General features: G+C 36.5%; 2 protein-coding genes across 5 annotated transcripts; one reads left to right on the top strand and one right to left on the bottom strand.

Moving 5' to 3' along the window:
• On the bottom strand, positions 1-2791 carry MED4 (mediator complex subunit 4). 2 transcript variants are annotated; one of them, XM_028312794.1, is made up of 6 exons: positions 2750-2767; positions 2584-2704; positions 2290-2470; positions 2050-2201; positions 1024-1202; positions 1-493 (listed from the first exon to the last, which is right to left on the bottom strand). In XM_028312794.1, exons 2-6 carry the CDS (start codon positions 2649-2651, stop codon positions 318-320), a joined length of 756 nt encoding a protein of 251 aa, XP_028168595.1. In that variant the 5' UTR covers positions 2652-2704; positions 2750-2767; the 3' UTR covers positions 1-317. The 2 variants fall into 2 exon arrangements, with proteins under 2 accessions (XP_028168595.1, XP_028168594.1); XM_028312793.1 differs by having other exon boundaries at positions 2584-2791.
• LOC114358749 (peroxidase) lies at positions 1203-25150 on the top strand. 3 transcript variants are annotated; one of them, XM_028312789.1, is made up of 13 exons: positions 1203-1219; positions 10137-10249; positions 10334-10634; positions 10725-10962; positions 11246-11408; positions 11703-11899; positions 17797-17992; positions 18782-18979; positions 19584-19852; positions 20850-21005; positions 22086-22206; positions 23969-24149; positions 24631-25150. In XM_028312789.1, the coding sequence occupies exons 2-13, from the start codon at positions 10150-10152 to the stop codon at positions 24761-24763; spliced, it is 2253 nt and encodes a 750-aa protein (XP_028168590.1). In that variant the 5' UTR covers positions 1203-1219; positions 10137-10149; the 3' UTR covers positions 24764-25150. The 3 variants fall into 3 exon arrangements, with proteins under 3 accessions (XP_028168590.1, XP_028168588.1, XP_028168589.1); XM_028312787.1 differs by lacking the exon at positions 1203-1219 and adding an exon at positions 6299-6591; XM_028312788.1 differs by lacking the exon at positions 1203-1219 and adding an exon at positions 9948-10048.
• The last annotated feature ends 1473 nt before the right edge of the window (positions 25151-26623 follow it).

The raw sequence follows: 26623 nt of genomic DNA on the forward strand, positions 1-26623 counted from the left end.
TCCTTAAAAGTTATATTTATTTCACTAAAACACTGTTAGGTTCAACATTGCAATCAGTATCAACATTTTTGCTAACTGTACAAGTGTACATCACAGAATGCAATCTGTACACATGACATCTTACACAAAAGCTACTCTTACGCCCATATTCACAAACGATGCTTGCTTGAGTTAAGCAGCAAATCGAACGCACAGTGAGGTTCATGTGTCACCCTGTGCGTCCACGCGCACTGTGAGACCTCATAGTAATCTTTGTGAATACGGGCGTTAATTTATAGCCAAAGAACTATCTAAAAATCTTATAAACTAGATATTTTTCATTGAGAATCACTACTGGAACTGGAACTTGAGTCGGTGGACATGACCTCCACGTCTTCTTGTGTGTGAGAGTCTTTGCCGCGCCCGTCGATTGCCACGGAGTTCCCTCCGCCTACCGACATGTGTAGCTCGCCAGATGGATGCCAAGTAAACTGGTTTGTAGTAGGAGCAGGAACTGAAACAAAAACAAGGCACATGTTATTTTACTTTGCCATAAACTTCGATAGTCAATTGTTAACTTTGTGTTCAAAGCCCTTTGTTTTCATAAGTGTTAAATGTGAATTTGTGAAAAGTTTTAAAACCAATTATAAATAGTCTTGTGTATTACTTCTAACTAAAAATAGTGTTGTGTATTACAACTTAGCTTCAAACAAAGAAGTGTTAAAATAGGTAGGTTTCCTAATAATTGGTTTGACCTGCCTTTGTGTAAACTACAAAATGTGGAAGTAATTATAGTTTAACAACAGTATTCTATAGTCTATTCTGTGAACCAATACAGTTCTGTTTTAGTGAGTGTAACAGTTAATAACTTTATAAATTAAGTGCAGTTGCAATTATTGGATATTGAGGAAGTTGCCAGCAATTAGATTATGTATAACATTAAATAAGGGGAAACCCAAACATGCATTATGAATAACTTCATTAAAAATGTGTCATTATTTAGTACCAAGAAAACTTATTTGTGAGTAATAAAAATTCTTATACCTCCGCCAGTAGTGATTCGGTGTAGCTCATTGAGAGTAGACGGAGTGTGGCCATTGACTGGCATGTCGCTGAGTCTGCCGATCATTCCCAGCCTCATTTCCAGATCTGTGGGGTAAGGGCGGCGAGGGTCTCCTGGCTGCCATGACAGTGGTGCACTAACAGCATTTGAAGCACTTATCCTGTTGGAAAATTAAAGGTGAGATCAATGATTCCAAACCAAGTACAGGTGACAGCACTTCAAGCCAAACAGTGAGCTATCTCAAGCACATGTGAGGCGTCTAGTTTCAAATCCCGCTAAAACGATTTTGATAAGATTTCGAGAAATTGAAAAAAACCGCTTATCCATATAGCTTTGGCCTTAGGCAAAAAAAAATATGATACGAATTATTATTGTCATCTGGCAATACTAAAAGTAATTGCTATTTATCTTTAAATTAAATATAATTTGAATTATAATGAAAACTATTTTCATTTTGGCGTATTTTGTTACGAACATTCGGTTTTAATGGGATTTGAAACGGACATGTTGTATTTTAGCGGAATTTGATAAGAGCAAATTATGAAGCAAGCACGTTATGAAAAAATCTCCATACTGATTTCGCAGTCACGCAACCAAAATACCGTGCTACCATTGGTCAATCAACTTTTAGAGGGTTTTGAAAGAAACGGACGGCGTTTTAGCGGAGTTTGTAACACAAACCGAATTTTAAGTGCTAGTTTAGTAGTCTTTTAGTGTATTTTGATCGAAAATAATTAAACAGTATGATGAAAAAATTGCAGTAGCATCATTTAGAGATATAAACAGAAATTAGTTGCAGGAGCGTTTTAGCGGGTTTTGAAACTAGACGACTCATGTGTAATTCTAGACTATTATCAATAAAAATTATGAATGTGCTGTCAGCTGTACATAGGTTGATATTACATACAGTAGGATATTATGATTATTATGGACCATTTTGGGAACTGCAAATATTACATGATTTTGGCATTAATAAATATTTTAGAAGAGGGCCTTCTAATATTTACCTGTGAGCAAATTTGATCAAATCTTCTGATGAAACAGGCCGTTTCCTTGACTTCACAATAGATGCAAGTTTCTGACGCGCTTGATACAATGATGTGGCTAAGATTTGTTCAGCGTCTTTTAGTTGCCTTTGTAAGTGATGAATGTCTTGATCCTATGTTATAAAAATGAAACGATAGATATTCAACAGCTTTTTATAAACAAGATATCAAAGAAATAGGGACTGTAGGGTCAATAACTACCTTATTATCCACTTCAGCTTTCAGTTCATTCATTTTCTGTTGAATTTTGGCTTGTTCCTCAGCAAGCTCTAATGTCTTTTTGAGTTCTACATCCTTTGCAAGCAGTAAATCCGTCAACTGTGCGTGATCTGCAGCTGACAACTTTTGAGATTTTGGGGCTATTGATACTTCTATCATTTCCCTGAAATAGTAGTAAATATCACAATATTGTTATTACCTTACGCATCAAGCAATATGAATCCAAGCCTTCAATAAGAATTAATGTAAAACCTTAGATTAGTGTAAAACACTCACTTTGCTATTAATTCGATATCATCGATCAAGGAGAGCAAGCGATCCTTCGTGCTGAGATGGGATGCCATAGTAGTAAAGATCTCAGACCTTGCTTAACTTTTGAATGTAATAATTGTATTAAGTTAAGCTTTTATTGATTTAAATGCACATAGTTTACAATTTCCAAATCAAACCAAAATTGTGTTGGCTAATGACCATAGAGCAAAGTTAATGACGTGTGACAGTTAACTGACATTGACAGCTGTATTGATACAGATTAAACACAGTCTTTTTAGTCTATGATGAAGCAGAAAAAATATTAAAATGTGAACTTTTTGAACCAATCTTTATAAATCTATACCATGTTTAAATTAATTTTAAAAATCTTACGGAACTCAGGTACTTAATTTCCTTCCATAATTTCCTTCTTTGTTTAGAAATTTTCAGTTAGGCAGGCAGGCAGGCATGATTAAATGACAGATTCCATCCGACTCTATGACTGACTATTAAAATGCTTCATCATTGTTTTCATAGATGGTGCTGTTTGTGTTTTAGATCACGATATCATTTGATTTTACCGTCTAAGCTGAATACACATTTAGCTGAGTAGTTTATATTCGTACTTAGTTGTGTTTATTATCCTTCACACAGTATAAATTTTTGAAGACGCTTTAGGCATGCATGCCATTAGTATGCTTGAATACGTCACAGAAGACCCGCTCATAAGGCGTTTTAAATTAATAAAAAAATTCCTCTTGATCTCTTCTAGGTACTAAAAAGTTACGTGTAACTCTTACACATTACTTATTGAACACTTGTGTGAAAATAACATTATTTAAATTAAGTTAAGGTTAGCTTTTTTACAAGTGTATCATTCTTGTAAACAAGTTACTTATAACTACTAACTAAAGGTACCTAAGTATGTAGCAAAATTTTTTTGCAGATATTTGTCTGACGGTTTCGTTACGTTACGTTCTCTAAGATCTAATGATCATGACGCTATCACCAGTAAGTAAATTTTGTATATAAACCCCTTTTGTTACAAAGAGGGTAGGACTTGTGGGACTTGAAGTTACTGACCCCTAAGAAAACTTGCATTACAACTATTAGAATAGGCTCTGCCTGCCTAGTCTAAAAATAACACTAACCTGTGGCACAATGTACGCCCCGGAATGTGGGTAAATAAAAAGGTTTACTTACAGGTTTACCACAGTTAATGTCCGTAATTTCGGATCTTTGCCTACCTACCAAGACTACCATACCAACCTACCTAGATAGGTAGATCACTTACATAAGTATTATGGGCTAAGTACCAATAGAACCAAAAATATAACTTTGTAGATAGGTATCGCTGAACTGAACACTATATTAACTTAAGTACCTCTTACCTACTCCTAGTTACTTAAGTCTATGAATGAGTACCTACTTACTTTAATCAATGCAGTGGCGGCGTAGCATAGGTTGGCACCCGGGGCGGCACCCCCCCNNCCCCCCGTCATAATATAAATTAGCCTACGGCACCCCAAAATGGCACCCCCCCTGTCATGACATCACGACCGTCCTTGCCATGCAGATGCGTCAGTGAGTACTAATCTGCGCGACTTTGTCACCCCCTGATGCTTGGCACCCGGGACGGACCGCCCCCACCGCCCCCCCCCTTACGCCGCTACTGGATTACTGTACTATACCTACTAATCAATGATTAGTAGGTACAATTTCTAGTAGGTATTATTATGGTAGGTAGGTACTTTAAGTAGGTACATGTCCTGTCCAGTTGCTAATCCGTCCACCTGAGAATCTGTCCAGTTGAGAATCTGTCCAGTTGCGAATAAGTCCACTTGCTATGGAGGGGTATTATGTAGGTACGGGACTATTCCCACCTCTCGTTCCCACCACTGAAACTCCTGTGTAGCCAGGATCTACAGCTTGACCGCCACAAAAACCCAACCAATGAAGGTCAAGTTTGTCCCGGGGGAAAGTTAAACTGTCATTGGACCCGCAACGAAATTAATCAGAAGAACATAGGAGGAGTTCGAAATTAAGGTTCGACTTCCCTCCATTGCAAAGCGGATATTACCAACTATTATGTAGGTAGGTTCTTGTGTAGTTCTTCTATCGACGGACTACCGAGAGCTGGGTAACGAACAGAAACCTTCTTAGAGGTCCCTAGAGGGAGACTCTCCAGTCCATTCTGTTTATGTAACAACCTATCTTGTTTCGTTTCATCACATTCAATTCAAAGAATACTAAGTACGACATTAAAAATCGGTTGTGTTATGGTTGTTTTGCATAAACATTCAGTTCGTGTTGCATGTTTCGCGTCCGCAGATTAGTGCTACGATTGTTCAAGGCGAAATCGGTTTTCTTTCAGGAAAAATCGATAATTTGATTATTGTAAGGCTATCCCAGAGGAAAAGCCTGTATTTTACATGCTTTAACAGATCACAGACATCATCCTTTCCCACTCATGATAAACTTAAGTATTTGGAAATGCCTTATGCTTAATGTAGAGTCCACGATGTAGGTACAGCGATACAATAATTATGTAGCCTACCTACCACCTACCCTTATTTTTTTTCCTTCCACTGCGGAACTGAAAATACTTAACTAAATATCTTAATTACCTATTCAGTTAAAATGGGTGGTGCCACTTGGTTTGCCCTTTTTTATGAAAATTATTCAGGTACTTACACAAGCTTTTAGCTTTTCATACAACAAAAACTTCAACAATCCAATGATTAGCTACTTAATTTACCTACCTTTACCGATAAACATACCGCATACATTACGGTGCGAGGCTAGCCGGCTAGCGAACTCACCGCTCTTGCCTTGCTCAGCAAGCACGCGGTCGCGGCGTGATCAGCTGTGAGCGGGGTGAGGGGTGCGGGCGCGGCTGGCCATGCACTGAGCATGCGCCCACCACGTGCTCAGAGCCTTTATTGCCGAGCGCTTAGAGAAGCTATAAAATTAGTGGGAGGGAGAGTCGGTCGGTGTTTATGTAAGATTTCAAGGAAGGTCTTTGGTAGGTATGATGATGGATGTGCCTATGTATGAGTATCACCATATGAGTCACTCACACTTTCTGCTAAGAACTTTGTTTCATGAATAAGATCATCCTATGTTTTGTTGTACCGTACTTATACCTAACTTATTCATATTTTCATCTTGATCCCATCTAGTGAAACTATAACTGCTCCTTATGAAATTAATAATTAAATTATTAAAATTGGTTAGTAAAGCCACAGATAATATAAATAAAGCTTAAAAGCTGGGTAAAAAATATCGCAAAACGACACGCTAGATTTTTTTTTCGTATTAATAAATATTAAATAGTGAGCAAACCTATACAAGTATGGCAATAAATTTTCGCGCAGTTATTTGAGGCAAGCAACAGATGAGCACGGCACTAAAGGCTCTCATTCGCGGTTTAGGCCACAGAATACTAAATAGTCAGTATACTCAACAGTTGCCAAAACCGCTTTCATGGCGATACGTCTCAAAATAAAGGACATAAACCTTAGTTAACTAGATTTGGAAATCTGTAAGTTCAAAGACAGTCTTTCTGTTTTGGTATTTTTCTGTAAATTGATGTTATTTTTAAAGCAAAAGTATTTTTTTCTGGCTTTGGCGTATTGTTATCAGTTAGCCTGTGGTCGTGGTTTCTTTTTACTGTATAACAGAGGGGCAAGGTGGGGCGGGGGCAAGCGGTTTGTTGTTTCGATCGGCTGCATGGCATTCGGCCGAGTTCCAGCCAGTGATCGTTTGGCAGTAGAGGTGTTACCGGCTCCTCTGCCAATCTAATGGAACATCGTTCCTTCCAGCGAGTGTCGTCAGCGATCGTGTTCAACATACTAAACATTCGCCATAAACCGTACAACTGTCGAAAACAACAAATCCTGCTCCTGCTATTATGTTGTTTAAACGGATCATTGAAGGAAAGTCCATGTTGAATGCCGATGCCAAGAACAAATCGGTGGAGAAATGTTCCAGAAGGAAGTCGGAATGTGACGGTTGCAACGAGCATTCTACGTAAGTTGGTGCTTTGTTTTGGTCTTGACCTATGGCACTGGACAATATTAAGCACTTAAAATGCAATTTAATAATAACGAAACTGCGGAATCAACAAATTCCATACACTATCCTTAAACTTTAGAAAAGGCCAAGCGCAAGCCAAATTATTCCCTATTTCGCAAAGCATAGGGAACTAATTGGCTTGTGCTAATCTTGCCTGTCTTGACTAGAGGAGGCAAAGTAATGATTAAGTCGCTATTTGGATCATCATAACAATAATGCAATATAGCAGCATTAACCTATACATATAAATAAATCAAGTAGGTAGCTATCTCTAAGTCCGCACCTGGTTACTGGGTTTTACATTGGGAATCGGTAATTTTATCAATATGAATCAAGTGTTGATTATTCTACAATTTTAATTTAGAATTTTGTCTTATTTCAAATAAAAATGACCTATTTATGATAATTTGCACTGTGACATAATCGGGAAAGTTAAAAAAACAATGTTCCATATTTTTTTATCCATTCAACTTTTCTGAAAAGTCTAGAAAGTTGAGGGTGTAGTAAGGGTAACCTACCCTAAAGCTCCTTTTCCATAAACATGCGATTCATTGAAACATAGGTATTGCATTTATTTATCACAAGTAGGTATAAAATGTAATAATAATCAACAATAAAAAACACCACGATTAGTTAGGATAACAGCAGCCGGCGAAACATTGAAAACAAAATTGCTTAGTAGGTACCTAGTACATACTAGGTGGGTTTCTTTTTCAAAATAGGTATTAGCTACTTAATAATCGTAAAATTACGATATCGTAATTTTACGGAATACTGATCGAATAATATAATTATCTGTCCTATTTGTATAATCCTCTCCTATAGAAATCAGGGATATCCTCTTTCATGTCCAAGCCGGTCTTTTCAATGTTGTAGATATTAACACGTCCGACGCCACGCGGTCAGCTATGACCCCCTCAAAGTCTCTCTGCAGATGACTTAACTTTATATTACGTTTTCTATGTGTATGTTATGATGAGTAGAACAAACACTACATAGAATAGAATAGAATAGAATATTATTTATTTGGCACAATACACAATACATGATATAGGCACAATACAAGATTAAAACATAGAAAAAACATAATATAGCATGTGTAATACAAAAAGGTGCAACACTTATATATTCAAGATCGTAGAGTCTATTTTTGTACTGACGCAAAATTTATAAGTTAGTACCATACTCATAACAAATAGGTAATTTAAGATGACGTGGCAAGCATAGTGACATTAGTGACCCTTGAAAAAGCAATGTAACTTTTTTGTCCTTTTCCGCGGTACCTACATAAAGGACAAACCAGTTTTGCGATTACGACGTAGTAGTGTAGAGTCAGTGCTGACTTTTTTGTCATTTACATTATTTAATCGCGAATAAGTGACAAACTTTAGTAGTTAATTTCGTAGAATTATGATAATGATCCAGGCTAGTGGTTTACAGTAGTCGATGTTACTGAATAAACATTTCTTCTTTCTTTCTTCTGGCGTAATCTTCACACTCTCATAAAAAATATTTTAGTTTAGATCTAAACTAAGCGAATATTATCTATAATAATCGCAGTAGATAGCTTGAAAAAAAAAAACAGAATAAAGCATGAGTTATGATGCCACAGATAGAGTAGTCAAAATTATAACACCCCTCTTTTTCCGCCGGGGATTAAAAATAGTATTTTCGCGAATACTGAGGGTTTAAACCACCTAGGCAGATGTAGAGCGATGCAGTTCTAATATTAGTTCGATCTAAAAATAGAAAGTGCATGAAATAACTGGTTCGCTTATTCAATGCTTCGGCATTTGCCATTACATCCACACTTACACACAAGAAACAAAAATTGTTTTAAAGATGAACTCTACTTACATACATTGTAGCTTAATATTTTCAATACTTAACTCGATAAAGTATATTGACTCTATCTCAGGTATATTTTTTTATGCATTGTATGTAGGTACAATATGTATTTACATGTACTCGTATATTGCTGTTTTGTGAATTACCATTTGGATTTTCCAAAAAGCAAACTGTCATAAAATACCTACCCGACAAGGTCATTCCACTGACTTTGATACATTGCTCTTGCCTCTTGTTACAAACAATATGTTTAGCACGCTCTTTATATCCAAAGCAGTCGATCTAAAGAGCTAACTCAAAGCTAACATTTTTATGGGCATGTGAAATCATTATTTTACGAATAAGTAATGCACGGTGTGAACGCCTTTAACGGTAAGGTTTACTACTTATTTCAACCAGCTTTTCTTAAACAATAACAATAACTGATGCTAATACGAGTAGGTCTTAATTGTTAATTTCTTCTAAAGCTATACTTTCAAAAGAATAACAGGAATAAAAGGATTAGGTAAATTAACAAATTGTACAGCCACACTAAACCAACTTCACACAGAATTGTAGAGTTACCTACAAATATTAATTACGTGATGTTGTTATTATTACTTATGCAGGAAGGACCTATCGTAATATGATTGGAAGAATAATCCAACATTGAATTTATTGTTGTATGAATTTTAAACTAGCTTCTGCACATGGCTTTACAGCTACAATTTCGATTTGCCATAAAAAATATTAATCAAAAAACTGTATTTCTTACTTCTATTAATTAGATTAGATAATCAATTTCTTAACCCTAACTTTAGTATTTATTGCCTATAACATTTTTGTGGTATAAAGTGCTAGCATGCTTTTCTTTGTTGTGATGACGTAATACTTAAAGGGACAGACTGGGACAGACAAAGTCACGTACGAATTTTAAAAGTACCTGTAACTTAATCTCGTTTCCATATAAAACATTATTTTATTAACTAATTAAAATTATGATAAGAAACAATGAGCAACTAAAGGGGGAGTTACATTCTATAAAATAATTAAAATAGGCATACATTGCATCATCGTGGAAAATTAGATCTAAGGTGATTTAGGCAGTAATATAATTTTTCAAACTTTTAATTTATGACCATTAATGTGAATATTTTCATACAATATTTTATCAAATGTCATGTTGGTCAATTATTTTAATCTCTTGGGTTGCATAATAATCAGGGTCGCTGCTCTTTTAACTAAGATAATTATCTACTAGTATATAACTAACTATCTAGTTATCTCAAGTAGGATTGTCTGTTTATCGAATTCTTGGGGTGACCCACCATTAACATGTGCATAACTTGTATAAATATATAAATTACTTTCGTAATTAACGACGCTGTTATCGCGAATCCGGGGGCTCGTCTTGACAGCTCTGACGAAAAATATTATTGTCAGACAACTCGTGTGGCTATCACAGGTCAATATAGATACCCTTCTTCGAGAAGCAATAAAACTGTTTACCGACCCACTCGTTGTCCAGTCTCGTTTGAGAATTCATAGAAATAAAGCTCATGATATACTTAAAATTTTGTCAACGGTTAGTGAGGCGAGCTGAAATTTAATAGTGGAATTATTTAAATTGTCTCAATGGCAGTATAAATATTGGGCGTTTGTATTTGTTGCAGCATTCTTGAAGAAATGATGAAGATGGTACTGCTCGGCGTGGTGCTATGGGCGGGGCTGACTTTTGGAAGCCTCGTTGCTCCGTATCCACTGAATTTGCTTATCACTACTACGGGTAAGTTTCTGGATAAGATTTAAATAGCGGTTCTTCTAATAGTTCCTAATAATTAATTTACTGATTTGTGTATTACTTCTGTAGATATCACCCACCCACCGCCAATGTACGACTTCCCGTTCCCGAGTGCTCAGATGCTGAAAAGGATACCACCCGTTACGGCAGCACATACAAATAAGTCGATAAATGTCAGCAAACTCGGGGTCGCAATGCTGCAGAGGCTGGAAAACAACTTGGAATCTGCTGGGGTCACGCCAAAAGCGGGATCTCCTGCGCAAGGATTTGCTATTCTCGGATATCCATCGAGCGACGCAATGCACTATGAACAATCGTCAATGGTTGTGACTAAAGCCTCCCAGAACTTGGTGTACACCAGATGTGGAAGGTAAGCAAAAGCTTATCAATCTAATTAATATTAGAGGGAAGAAAAGGTAAGTGAAAAAGCAGTTTTCTCACCAATTATTCTCTTGTTTAGATATGGTTTGGCGAGTGACGAATGTGCGAGTTTCATCAGCACCTTGAATTTGCGTGAGAGTGAGTTTGGAGGCGAGTGTGCAGCGCTTGAGAGGTTCACGTGTCGATCCAACAAAATGTCCTCTCGGTACCGCACCTTCGATGGGTCTTGCAACAATCCAGTGCGGTCTTCTTGGGGACAGGCGTTGACGGGGTACAAGAGGCTCCTGCATCCGAGATATGCTGATGGTATCGAAGAGGTTAGTCTTGTTTTGAGCGCACTTTATCTCATGTCTCGAATTGTTACATGAACTTCTTATCTTATTTTCAGCTATACATATTATTATACCCCATTTAATCTTTTGTTATAATGTCAATAATCATGACATCGCTGTTTCGGTGACAATCTTTGTGCATAAATTGAGTCTTCCAGCTACTTGGCCCACTTTTAGCTTGGACCACGGGTCAAGTCGCCTGTTTTTTTTAAATATTTTGACATAATGCTTTTGAACCTGTTTATATATTAAAATATTTTTCTTATAGCCGAGGCGTTCTCTCAGCCACAAGGCGCTGCCATCAGCTAGGACTGTAAGCACGAAAATGGCTGGCAACTTGGACAAACCTGATGATACAAAAACCATCGCTTTGGCCGTCTGGAGTCAGTTTATCTTCCACGACTTGGTTCACACACCTGTTAGAAAAACAAGTAAGTTTCTGTGCACCAAAATCAATCCATAAAGTGGTTCTATGTTTTTATCTACCCATTTAGACAAAAATCTTCCTCGATTTTACTACCGTTATATTTTGTACCGTTCATGTAGTTAGTTCTTACTTTGTTTTACTTTTATCTGTCATAGTCGTGAATGGGTTAAGAAGATAAGCTAACGTTAAAATTAATCTTATGTCGGCGCTAGTTAGACTCAACATGACTCACAAGTTATGTAGTATTTACTTTTAAATCCTTATAAATAGGTATTTTATTGTCCACTCTTGCCTTCAGTTCACACCAACCAAGCAATTCGGTGCTGCGATAACGACGGCTTCACCTTAACCCCTCGGTACATCCACCCGAGCTGCATGCCGATCTCGGTGTCCTATGACGACCCATTCTTCAAGAGCCAGTTCGTGTCCTGTATGGAGTACACGAGATCCGTGACCACATACCGAGGGGACTGCACTTTTGGAGCGTCTGAACAGGTCAGTTTGTTTTTACTTTTTTGGTAACGGTATTTTAGGTCTGCAGAATATAACGGTCTTTTCCTTTGTTCGGTCAGATTTAGATTGACTAATTCTTAATTTATTTACACATTCATTCTTCAAGAGTAAATAGCTCTACAATATTGATTTAACTAAATTAATGTTGTCTCTTTTTATCAGAGTTAAATTAACATTTGACGGAAAGTGATAAAGTATTTAATTGATATAACTGTGATAATGTAAGTAGTTTTCTAATTATTGAACGCAATAACTGATATAGGTTTCTTAGGCAATAAAAACAATAAAAACACTTACATGGGCAGATTTATTAAAACATCATTTTGTATGAAATGCATTTCAGACATTCGTGCCTTCATTTCATTTAGCTTGCTATGTATTTACTTTCTATTTCCTGTAGACCTTCATACAACGTTGATGCACATTTTCGCAACAAAGAATATTGCTGTGTAGTAAAAACATACAACATTGCAAGTAGGTATTTCTCTAAAGTCAACTATAAGTACCTAAACCTGGGATAAGATTAACATATCGTGTTTAATAGTCAACACTCAACATGTTTACGTTCTATTAAATAAGAAGGCGTGTACTGTGTGTAGTACGTAGGTATTTTACTCTGTTGTTCTTATTGATTTCCTTGAATGTCTCAATAGACTCGTGTGCTATGACACTGCGCATGATTCATGTTATGAATGAAATCGTTCAAGGAATATTAAATATCACGCAGTAACATCGTGGCAAGATTAATACATAAAACTCAATAATACATAGTCATAGATAAAAGTATGTAGGGCAAATGTAAAACTTTTTTTTATCATTCTTGCTAACATACATAGGTTCGCATGTAATACGTATTATTATTCCTAGAAATGTTCCTAATGATGACGTCTCATTATAATGAAAATAATAAAGATTATTGTGAATTGGTAGGTACGCTTCAGATCGTAAACAGTTGTAAAAACCAGTCGCTTTTAAAGTTCAATTTGAGGTTAAGTGCTGGAAAGTGAACAAATATTTTTCGATTTCGATTCATTATGCTCATTATAAATCAATATTAACTTTGTACCTATATAGGTACCTACCCAGTTACTGAGTAATGTCTAAAAAGTGGCCTTGCCAACTCTTTGACCTGAATGAACTCTGTAAACAGAAGTGCTCTACTATTAAATTCTTCATAGGCTTGTTAAAATTTTCCACGGCTTAGATTGAAATGTATCATCTTAACATTGGAGTGAGCCAAACGAATTTATCTCAAGGAACATAAATTGTGAGTAGAGACAATCTATTGCCGTTATTGGTATCAATTAAAAAACAAATGACATTTTTCATGTTTGAAATTTTCCATTGTTCTCTTCAGCCAGCACACTGAACTTACCTACATGTAAATAAAATGTAAGTTGCTAGTTAAAGTTATTGTTAATACATAGTACATATTTATAGTTTTCAGCATTACGCAAATCGCTATCAAAAATTATCGTATTGTTGTGTTTCTACAAACATCTTGATAACTCTACGTTATTTCGTAGCTTTCTCGTAGCCTCTCTCGAAACAAGTAGGTATAATAAGGTCACTTACATCTGCATTATTTTCACTTTACGTATCTTATCTTGTACGAATATTTAATTTTAATAATGCCTCGGTATATTTAAGAGCAAGTAATGTACATGGGTACTTCTCATTTACACTCAAATTTGATGGTCACACAATAATAGTTCATAAACGGTATAAGTTAGAACAATACCTTTGAAATCAGATGATAAAATATCTATTTAGCTACATACAAAATAAATTTTATCGTAATAGAAGCAAAAATAATACGAAAAAATCACATGAAACGATAAAAAACGGGGTCACTTTTCGCGTTCTCATCGTGTCACACCTTCGGTTGCAATGAAACATTTGGTTACTGCATTCACAATTTTCATTCAATTTGTGTGTAGCATATACTAAAATCATCGTAATGAAATATACTTTCCACACAATAGTCAAAAAAATGTCTTCTTATAATTATTTTGAATTGAGAAAGCGAAATACGTTGGTCACACGATTTTAGGTGCCTAAAATTTTGAGTAATAATACAAGATTGCCGTTAAACCGAACACCAGGAACCAATCACAGTGTTATATTCGGTTAACGTCAGTCACGCTTCGACCATTGGGGAGGTGAGATAGGTCGATCGTCGCTCCGCGAGAAAAATACGTAGCTTTTTGTGATTGTCCATAGACATACCGTCGCTTGCTTGAACAATATTTTCTACCTCTAAAATTTAAACAATTTAATTGAAACTTTGCCATTGAAAACTTAACATGTTAGACTTATTTGTGTAGTATTCGACTTGAACCGTTAAATTCAAATTTAAGGATAATTCATAAAAAACTAAAATTTTCGTCACCTTCGTGGCATCACCTTCATGGTGTTTTATACACGAAGGTGATTTTAGGCCACGAAAGTGATTTCTTGCTTTGGTTTATTTTAAAATATAGTGACTGGTGTTTTTGTTTTTACAATATTTTAATAACTAATAAATTATACGTGGTAAAGTAGAGATCAGTACATCAATAAATAAATAAGGGCCTCGTATTTTTGTTGTCTGTCTGTATGACTGTATGTATGTCTGTATATGTGACTGTGTAACTATCTGTTTGTAAGATAAATTAAATCTGAAGTTTGAGTTAAAAGTTGTACAACAAAAATACGAGGCCATCTGGCCTAAATAAAAAATATATTTTTGCTGAGGGACTGATAAATCAGTTAGAGTTCTTTTTATTTAGGTACTGATAATCCGTTTTTTGCTTCTTTAGCATTTCAGAATGCCACCAGTGTCACCCTTAAAACCAATTGCGTAGAATCTTGTAACTTAGTAGGTGACCTACTTAATCGGTAAAAATTTATCTTGTATTTAAGTAGGTGCCTATTTATATTATGTTATTGCTATTTATCTATGAAAATAAGACAAAATATATGTTTTATAAGAGTCATTTACAGTAGTAAAGTTTGAAAAAAATATTGCTGTGAAGTACAGAATCACTTTCGTGGCATCAAAAAATTCAAAACGTTAAATCTTCCAAACGAGACTCACTATTTGACTGATTTACTGAGAATACAATCTTCACATCAAGCGCTACAATTTTTGTTTACAAAAAGTTGAAATAAGTTAGAAATAAAATTCGCCACGAAGGTGACGATGAGAACCGTGACGATGAGAAATAGCCACATAGTTAGAGTAACTCTAAGGCTGAGTTGCACCACCTAATTTTGACCGTAACTTTAACGATAACCGGTGTGTTTTGTATGGAGTTTGACTGATTTTTGACGTTATAGTCAAAGTATGATGGTGCAACCTAGCCTAACTCTATCTCTGGAATAAAACGGATCTTGAGTAATTGTAATTTTTCCCGCGGACTTAGGACTCATCCAGAATTGAGTTCGATTATTAGATCCGGCCGTTCTAAACATAGCTTTGTAATTGTATAATGTGCAGTTGCAGTTGCATAACGTCGTCACAGGGCACAACAGCCGGCACAAGGTCAATTCTGTAACGTTTGTGATAAACAACGTAATTACGACGTAGGGGAGGCACGGTACCTTTTAGCACTAAATATAGACCTATGCGAACCTTCGAGAGATGGGTGTGTGCGAATCGTGCGACTTTTTAGGAGATGTAGAGACCTTAAAATTCATCTGGGTAAATCAACAAACTGTGTTTTAAAGCATTTTTACCGCTACCTCGCTACGATTGAGTTCGAAATATGTTACTTTCTCCAACTAAGTATTGAGTCAATGTTTGTATTTTTTTCCATACCCATATACTCGTACGTAGGTAGTTAATTTTTCTAAAACCTAAATCTGAAAATGGTTAAGCTGGAATAATTTATTTTGAGTAGCCCATGACTTTGAAAATGTATTTTTCCACTTAAATACTTAACTCTATTATACCTCCTTCTTCCTGTAGATACCTATAGGTACTACCACAGAAATAGGAAAACAAAGGGAGAAACGTTTGTACATAATGATTTACAACAGTAATAACAAAGATATCGAGACCTTGTTTACTTGCTCGAACCTTGATATCTGACGCATGCACAAATGCATAAGTTTTCCTTGTTTATAATATTAAATTTAGAGCGGCCCACGCGTTTGCTAGAGCTATTTTTTACTTGGCTTGCCTCCATGGTTATAAACTTATAACTAATGAGTCCACATACTTTGAGAGACTTCTAGAAAGTGAATCCAAGGTGTAGTTTCAAACTCTGACGTAAGTTGTTTACATAATAGTCAATCAGATCAATGCCCTATCTTAATGAATGGGCTGGAGACTACGTGACAATGTGATGTTGGTAGAAGTTTAGTGGAAAATTACGCGGACACTTTCACAGTGTAGTTGAAACAATGGATAATGTGTGTTCAGTCGGATATTACGTGACGGCTTCCTATTTCGTGTTGATACTAGATGGTGGGACAGGGTTGTCAACTTTGTTATTTTGGGAACTATACTTTGGTACAATGCAGCAATTTGTGTTGTTTCATATCAACGATTTGTTCAGTAGTTCCTAGGGAGAATTTTAGTAAATGAAATATAGAAGATATAAGACCTAAGTAAAAGTTTTCACTTTGGGTAGGAACTAATAAATCATTATAAGAGAGCCTTTGACAGTGCGCTAACTCAAATAATAATGATTCAAAAGCAACCTAAAATAAAATTCTACAATTAACTAAAAGTAAAATCCTTTGTGGAAATCCTTGGGGAAGGCCTTTGTCTAGCAGTGGACGTCTTTCGGCTGAAACGAACGAAATGGTTTCTGGACGAATGTCCTTCAGAAATTCAGATCTAATTTTCTGGACTTAAATACGGATTTTTTTTTAGAGAAAAGCCTTGAATTTTTTAAACAATTGGTCACCTCTACCAGTTGAGTAAACAGATCGATATAGCTTTGCATACAATTTAACCATGCAAATAAGTGCTCGTTGTACAGTCGCGCGCGTAGTCGGCAGCCTTCTGACTCTACATTTTTGGTGCATATTCGCATTTATTTCAACTGCATAAGATGCTAGTGTTTCATTGTGTCGTCACTTCTGTGAATAATTTTATTTTCGATGTTCGACCTTCGACAATTTAATGTCGATGAGTATGAGTTTGTAGTAGGTAACTACATGCCTCCTCCATTTGATTACACAAGGTTTTGTTTTTTATGTTTTGCTTATTAATGTAAAATATTATTGTTTTGACTTATATTCAATTTGATCCAGTTCATCAATTTATTATTGTTATTTAAAAATATTTACAGTATCTGTGTATCTAAATTTTTTAGTAGTCGCCTTTTAACTATACGGGGATAATTTAATGTTTATTAATTGTATTATTATTATGATAGGTAATGAATATTCTTTATAGCAATGAGCGCGTGTAAATCAATATGTATTATGCGTTTTGATTACATATTACCAGCTTTTGCAAGCGACTTAACCAGCGTAGAGTTGAATCAAAGCATAATTCTATTAAGACGCAGTGAGCATTAAGCTATAAAATAGTAGTTTTTCGTAACGAACCATCCATCAATCTTCACAAAAGTTCGCGTTTATCGATGGAGGTTTTAAAACTTGATGAGTACAGCACATCAGAATATGTACTTTTGTTGCACAATAGCATAACAACTACTTTAGATGCCACATCATGCCTTGTTTAGTCGTTATTATGTTTTACACAATGAATTATTTTGATTATGATTAAAATCAAAATTGGTTCAGTGATTAGGTTAACAATTCCAGTTAACATAACAATTTAGTATAACAAACTGCGTACTTTATTATTTACAATTTTAGTATTAATGTTAATACCTATCTAGCATTACAATTAAAAGTCCCAACAACTTTGTCCGCAGATGAACCAAGCCACCCACTTTTTGGACGGCTCTCACATCTACGGGTCCAATAGTCGCGACGCAGCGGCCTTGAGGGAGAAGACTGGTGGACTCCTGAAGACTTCCACCGTGGATGGAGAGGAACTCCTGCCGTTGGCTGCGAACCCGACTGAGAAGTGTCTAGTCGAGAGCGCTTCTGGGACTTGCTTTAATGCCGGTATGTTTTTTCGTAACATAGTAGTTAAAATCGTTCTTGCAGTCAGGCGCACTTAGGTTTTTCTAATGAGGTTTGCTTCAATAGAATGAGTGATTAAAGAGGAAGGTTTAAATAAGAAGGACAATTTATTCATGCTTATTATGGCAAGAAAAGCTGGTTGCATCCACACGATAGAAGAAGAATAATACCTCGGTGTAGAATATTAGTTATCAGGCAATGATATTAAAATACTGAAAGAAGTAAGATATAAAGAATAAGATTTAATATAGACTTGCTTGAGTCTATGTAAATTACGAAACGTCATGGAATTTGTTTTGGTTTTATTTGATACGAAACGACATGACATGAGGTTTTATTTGATAAGAAACACGCAATGACAATATTATGATGATGAAGATTGAGATAACAAAAATGATAAGAAGATTAAATTGATTTGTTTAAGCGGCATGGATTTCTTGCTTGAAGATAACACAGACATGTTATTGTACCATGACGTACATTAAATATGGCTATAATACTATTTGCGAAAAGTTACAGACTGAAAAGTTTAATCCTTTTTTCCTAAGGTATTGGAATAGCGTCTCATTAAACGATATGAATGTATTAGCTTATCGACTAAATAGGTACAATATTCATTCATACATTTAACTATACTTGCACCCCTTGTTTGCAATAATAATTGCTCCTATTTACCAGTTGGTAGTTCCAAGAATGCTGCAGTGCTTACTTAAAGTAACAGAGTTTTTTGCGTAAAGTATAATAACATCAATTGGTATTTCTCTGTTTTAGGCGACGTCCGCGCCAACATGCACCCCTGGCTAACCAGTTTCCACACACTATGGGTGAGGGAGCACAACCGCATCGCCAGGTCGTTAGCAAGTATCAACCCTGGCTGGAACTCTGACAAGCTGTACCATGAGGCCAGGAGGATCGTCGTGGCAGAGCTGCAGCATATCACCTTCAAGCATTGGCTGCCGGCCCTGACAGGTAAAAGAATAATAATGTTATGGCTCATTTGATTCTGAAACCTCATAGCATTTTAGACGTGTGTTTTCGGCAAAGTAAATAGTAAATAATGCCTCTTTTTCACTGTTCTCATGGATGTCGTAAGAGGCTCCTAAACGAGAAATCCTATAGATGTGTGTGCAGGCCAAATCCTATAGATTTCCTCATCCTATGAATTTAAGAAAGTTGTGCTCTTGCAGTGAAGACTAGACTAGACTAGGAGATAGTGATGAAGATGATGAAATTAAAAAATGTAGTAGCCTTTTGTGTCATATAAGTAAGCTAGTCAAAGTATGCTTCGTAGGTAATTAATGAACAGTTAGGCGGCTAACACACTGCGCCGCGCTCCGCCGCGGTACGCGGGACGACAGATTTAATCATTGTATGCAAATACCTCAGTTTGTATAGAAAACACTCGCGGCACAACAACACACTGACAACGCGTCTGCGCGCGGGATTTTTTATATGAAATCACGCGCGGCGGAGCGCGGCGCAGTGTGATAACCGTTTAAAGCAATCTATGAGACGTCAAAACTTACGATCTAAACCAAACTACGTATTGTTCTAATACAACTCTTCATTACAGGCAAAGCGTTCGACGAACTGTACGACGCCTACGATACCGGCTACAACTCAGACCTGGACCCAACCATCACCAACTCCTTCGCCACAGCTGCTTTCCACTTCGTCAACAGTCTGTTCGACCAAGATATCGAAGTCGAAGGCCATTCTTCTAGACTGGTTGACGGCTACTTCAAGCCAGAGATGGTAGCGCAAAAGGGCATGATGCAAAAACTGGTTAAAGGCATGGTCACGCAGAAAAGCCAGGGGCTGGACTTCAATTATGATGATGATGTGAGTATTCTTGAACGTTTGTATTTTGAATTTTGATTGTGATGTTATTCAGACTGTCAAGGCTCATTATTTATTGGAATGTTGAAACCTAGGAACTTATACAGAAGTCGGTATCAAACCCAGAACTTTGAGTTTAAAGATTCCTAACTCTCCTCTAAGCCACAGAGTAATAAATAAATTAGTGATCAACTTTTGGATTGGTGTTCGTATACTTGGACTTATGAAATATTTATCTTTTCACTCAGCTCTTAATGAACTAATTTATCAAAACATTTAAAGGTTGAATCGTTATTTATTTGGAAAAAAGGGTAAATTACGTCGCCACGTAAAGTGAAATCCATTGTTCAGCAATAGTGTAATTATTTTCACCTAATTGTAGTATTGAGTCAGCTACTCCATGGTAACTATTTCGCGTGTTAGCAAACAATTATGTTGACTTTATGTTTGCTGACCTTAACGCTGATGACAACATTTGGCACCATAATTATAGTTTTACGTTTCTTGACAAGGAAAATCGTGGTCAAATATTTGTCCAGTCACTATTGTTGAACATTTATGTTGATAAATGCGCGTTGCTTGTATAGACTTCATGTATTCAAACATCTTATTCAAATAAAACTTTGTCCAATCCGGAGCAACTAAAAAACTCGTGGTGGGGAGTGTAAATCCTCCATTTCACACTACCAGCGCTCATGCTCCTGCAATGTAGACTTACCTGATGATTATGACTAGGTACCTACTATGATATAACCTGAGAAAGAGCAGCCCCTCTCCTAACACCGACTTGACTCTAAGGTCCTATGTCCCCTAGAGGGGGCAGAGGGCGTCCACAGCAGTCCTCCATCGCGTTTGGTCTTGAGCTTCGCGTTTGATCTCGCTCCAAGTCTTGCCGATTTTCTTCGCCTCGTCTGCTAATGAAACTTCTAACACAGGCTTTGCAAAATTTAAAAGGAGAGTCCCATCCCCAGTAATAAAACAAATTATGCTTGTTTTACAGTTACGTCATCGCTGGCTGGGTGGTTTGGACGTGTTGGCTATCGACATCCAACGCGGCCGCGACCATGGCCTGCCCGGCTACTCACAATATCGAGTGCTGTGCGGACTCTCGCAAGCTACCACGTTCCAGCATCTTACTGACGTCATCCCGCAAGAGGTATGTGAAGACGTTCATTTGTTTTGAATTTATCCATACGGCACCTTTACTGATGTTATCCCACAAGAGACCGCCTTCATTTGTTTTGAACTCGTCACTGCGGGTGGTTTAGGAACCACCAGCTTCCCCACCTAATTGACGTCATTCCACGAGGTGGGTGAAGAAAATCTTCATTTGTTTTGAATTCACCACTTCAGGCCAGTGCAACTTCATACAACGTCGTTTTATTACCCTTTAGTACAGATGACGGTACATCAATGTAAACACTGTGGTACTTTATTGGGTTGCAATAGGGGCGACTGCAACAAAAATGTATAGTCTGATGTGATGATTCGTTATACAAATGCTTCGGAATCTGGATAGAAATATCTCAATTTCAAACTAGGTGACGGTGCTAGTGGCTTGGGGCAATTAAGGATAAAAAGGTCTATTGTAACGCACCATGAAACGCATTCCTCAAATAGAGTCATGTAAACCACATTTTGCACCGTTAGGTATTTTAACTGTCACGTCATTGTATATTTTTACCTTGTTAACCTATCTAATAAAACACTTGTACAAGTTTGAGTCAAATGAAGACAGAACACAGAGAGAATTCACAAAAAAAACTTACGAATTGCTATAGTACCTAAATTAAATATCGCTAGTCACTGTGTAAGATACCAAGCAATTAAGTTATTTAATGCCTTGCCTGTAGAGTTTAAAACTATTTATAATTTTAATAAATTTAGAGATAAGCTTAAGTCTTTGTTATTGAAGAAATTTTATTATTGTATTGAGGATTATTTATATGGTAAAAAGTAAAGATCTCATTTTGTTAAATGCTTCCTTAAAGTTTTATGCTGTGTTGTATAATTTGTGATTTTATATCGGTTGATGTTTTTTAATTTTTCATGTTTTTTGTAATATTTCCAATACGATAATGTTATTGTTTATGGAATAAATGACTATGACTATGTACAGACGGGGGCCCCCTCGGTCGCGGGGCCCTGGGCATGTGCCCAAAGTGCCCAGTGGGAAAGAGGGGCCTGGGTGCATAACTAACTCAATCAATATTCACTATGTTTTGTTTGTCTGCAGACTGTCGACAAGCTGAGCCAGCTATATGAGGCTCCTGGCGACGTGGACCTGGTCGTTGGCATGATGGCCGAGACGCCCCTGCCTGGGTCGCTGCTCGGACCTACTGCTACCTGCTTCCTTAGTAAGTGTTTATTAGATAAAACGTAGCCTATAATTATAGCCTACTAGCGTCCGCCCGCGATTTCGTACGCGTGGATCCCGATTTACCCCCTTAGGGGTTGAATTCTGCAAAAACCCGTCTAAGTGAGCACCTAAATTCTAAAAGGAACCCCATACAAAATTTGAGACTCCTAGCGCTTGTTGTTACTGAGATTTCGTGATAAGTCAGTCAATCAGTCAGTGACCTATCGCTTTTATAATATATTGTGAAGTATCATACATGTTTGCGTTTGCGTTATGGTATGGGGCACATAGCATGTTACGAGTAGAATAGATCCCATCAAAAACAATACTTGTCAAAAAAACCAAGTCTCGCAATTCAGTTGTTCTACAGTAAAAAGTTGTGAGATCCATGTAATACCAAGTCCAGGCCAGGAAATCTTTAACGTTTTACATAAATTATTGACTTGGCCATCGCACTAAATAATTTAATTTACACGTGTTTTCATGCGATGGCCAAGTCAATATATGTATTTATGTAAAACGTTAAAGATTTCCTGGCCTGGACTTGGTATTACATGGATCTCACAACTTTTTACTGTAGAACAACTGAATTNATATGTATTTATGTAAAACGTTAAAGATTTCCTGGCCTGGACTTGGTATTACATGGATCTCACAACTTTTTACTGTAGAACAACTGAATTGCGAGACTTGGTTTTTTTGACAAGTATTGTTTTTGATGGGATCTCATTTCTTTTTGTATTTTGTAGACAGCAGTTATGTATCTAGAAAACTGGACCGAAATTAAAAAAATTCTCTCGACTTGGTGGTTGCACTACCGTGCCCCCAAATCTCATTTCTTTTTGTATTTTGTAGACAGCAGTTATGTATCTAGAAAATTGGACCGAAATTGAAAAAAATTAGGTACTCGACTTGGCGGTTGCACTACCGTGCCCCCAAATATTTTAGTTTTTCCTTGATTCATACATCAAACACTACTTATATTCCAAATTTGAAGCTTCTAGGTCTGCTAGAAGTGCTTTAGAATTTTGATGATCGGTGAGTCAGTCAGTGAGTCAGTGAGTCAGTGAGTGACAAAATTAAGTAACTTTGACCCGTTATAATTCTTAAACTACTGGTTCAAATTGAATAAAATTTTAAATATACCGTGTCTTTACAATGCCTGCATAGCTAATGAAAATTCAGCCTTCTAGTTTTATCAACAACGCAGTTACAGGCGGTCGAAAATGGGCTGAATTGCTTCGAGAAAAGGATGGTACGGCCGTGCCGCTTTTTTGCTCGACTTGGTGGGGGCACTGCCGTGCCCCCAGATAGTCGTTGAGGTGGAAAAACCCTCAAGTGCCGACACGGATTGAATGACGCCAAAAGTGGTGCACGCAGATTTTCCTCTAGGTTGACTGATGATCTGCTGATAATCGCGGGAATAATCTCCATAAGGGTGACACAGGACCGATCGTGGAAATCCTTGAGGGAGGTCTTTGTCCAGCAGTAAATTCTTGAGTAAATAACGAGTTGCTATTGGATCTATTTAAATTATCTAGTCATAAAGGTAGTAAGAAGGCTTTGGATGCAGGCCGCTACCAACTGGTCAATATGGAAGGGAATTATTGGGGGAGGCCTATGTTCAGCAGTGGACGTCGTGTATCTTTAATGATGATGATGATGATATTTTCGACATTTGTCTTCTTAAAATAATAAAAAGCATAATTTAATTATGTTTATCATCTACTTTTATAACAAAATCTTACTTTAATTTGCAGAAGAGCAACTCTGGCGCACCCGTTCCGGCGACCGTTACTTCTACTCGCATACCGACGAAGCGGGCAGCTTCACCAAGCGTCAGCTGGCCGAGCTAAGGCGCGCCACACTCGCGCGACTGGTCTGCGACAATGCTGACGTGGTATCTGTGCAGAGAGACGTGTTCCAGCCGCCTTCTGATAGGTATGTTGATGTTGTTGTGATTTTGGTGTTGTTTAATGATGATGTTTTAATGTGAAAATGCAGGACAATTATGTGAAAGGTCAGAGGCATAAGTTGAAGCGAATAGTTGAAGGCAGGGAAAAATGGCGCGATTGAGAGTCTTTGTCGAGTAGTGGACTGTTATAGGCTGATAATAAGGACTGTTTCATGTCTCTATCGATAAGATATCAGAATAAATTTTTGTTCCATAATGTTAATGTATTGTCACCGCTACAGTGAGATTTCCCAAAGTCTTCTTCAAGGAAAATATATCCGAGATAAGTGAAAATAGAGTAGTTTAGTAGCAATCATGATCCAACCTATAAATTAACCTGGTTTGAAGATTCACGTAGCCGATTACTATTTATCTATCAATTCGTTTCCCGCAAGACACAAACATTTTAAAGTCATGATCACCAAACGAGTAGCCCTTAATTTCATAAGTCCTGTTTCGTTGTTACAGCAATCCCATTGTGTCGTGTGAAGAGATCAAAAAGGTTAACCTCGAAGCTTGGCAAGACCCTTCGCAGCAACCGGACATCTTGACTCGCACTAACAAGTGGATCAAAAACAAAGTCAGCAACTCTACAAAATAGTAGCACAGTGTGCGGGAACCTTAAAATATTTATTGTGAATATGTTATTTCCTAGCCTACGATGCAAGTAATACACTATTTCAGTAAATTTGTGTATTTTATTTGTCAATGTAATAATTTTGAACCAATTTAAATAATTCTTTGGAGTATTTTCTTGCATCGTAGACGCCGTAGTCGTATGAGTCAGTATTGCGGTTGTAGTAGAATTTAATTTAAGTTTATTTTTTAGTTCCTAAGATATAAAGAACAATCAGTTTGTTCACAAACATTCTAAATTAAACGTAGAGGCTCTATTTTACTTAAAAAGTTGACATTATTATCAATATAATGTCTTGTAGACTGACGTGGCACTACCTTTCAGTAGCACCTTGGGGAAAGAGCTTGTTTGTGGGCAAAAACGTAGGTAGTCGTAAGGAAAGGCAGCGGACACACGATGTATTTTATTCCAATACAGGGCCGTTCGCGCATAATTATTTTATGTGCAAAAAAACTTTAGAGCTTAATATTAAAATGGCACTTTTACGATTTAATACCAAGCATCGTGTGGACGCGGCCTTAGTACCATGTTGTACAGTGGCTGTGATAGTCTAGCGGGTTGAAATTCGTCCGCTTGCCGAAATTTTGTCTCGACGGAGACCTTTTAGGCCTTCGGATCCATATGTTAAAAGACTCCGAGGCCTTATATCAAACTTTTGAAAATCTGATTGAATATTTGAATGGAGATTTTAGAATAAGTAATATTATGATCAAAAAGTTGGGAGTTTTTGGAAACCCATCTACGTAGGTAGTTTCCAGTGTTCGTACCCAAAAACGGATTACTTAATATTGAATTATGAAAGTTCAAAAGATACCTATTTTTCATGCTAATCATGAAATTAAATAAACAAGCTTCTAATTAAAATAATAGTTCTTCGGATTTGCTCCTATTTTTTATTTTTAAATATGATATAATTTTTATGATAAATTACAAATAAGTTATTAATTATTTCGTCACCGTCGTGGCAGAATTAAATAACTGACAAAACCAAAGTTGCGAGATATTCACGTTTTTGTGATTTTTTTCGTTAAAAATGGCGATAACTTTTAAGGGTAAAAATATTTTATCGTCGGTCTTTTGATATTTTATACAGCAAATTTACCTTTATTAAATCAATATTCTTCGATGACGTTATTTTGTATTATTTTAAATAAAAAAAATAAAAATGTAATTATTTAGTTTTGCCACAACCGTATTTTACAACTAAGTTGCAGTTATTTAGTTTTTGCATGTCACTTATTTAGTTTTGCCACAACCAAGGTATTACAAAAACGAATATTTCCATTGAATAAGTACACTTGTTTAATTTTGCCACACTTTTATTGACCTAAATGTTGATTTATTCATTTTATTTTATTTGTTTTGTTAATGCGATTTTAGTCAAAATCTGTAAAATTGTTAAATAATACTAGAATATACCTACTTATTAAATACTTATAAATGTTTAACAAATTGGTATGGTAACCATCAACATCAGATTCCTATAACATTGAAATTAAATTGAAAGAACCAACATCAAAATGAATATCAAAATTAAAATAATCCAAAAACAATATAACTGTAATAGGAATATCTCCCTAGGGATCCATAGGGATCCCTTACCCTCAACGTCACGACAGAACGACGTTCAATGTCACTGCAGATCTCCGTTGACGCTAAGGCACATCGGCAGCTCAATAGACAGATATGGAAGTCCTTGCGACATGATGTTCGCAACTTTAATACAAATAGTATTAAAGAGGCGATAGAGCGGAACCAAGGCTCGAAAGTGTTCGCTAGAGACAACTAGCAATGTTTCGGATTGAGTTGTGGCAGAATTAAATA

The sequence above is a fragment of the Ostrinia furnacalis genome, unplaced genomic scaffold (assembly GCF_004193835.3).
Source record: "Ostrinia furnacalis isolate ACB-3 unplaced genomic scaffold, ASM419383v2 OfSCF4105, whole genome shotgun sequence".
NCBI lineage: Eukaryota > Metazoa > Arthropoda > Insecta > Lepidoptera > Crambidae > Ostrinia > Ostrinia furnacalis.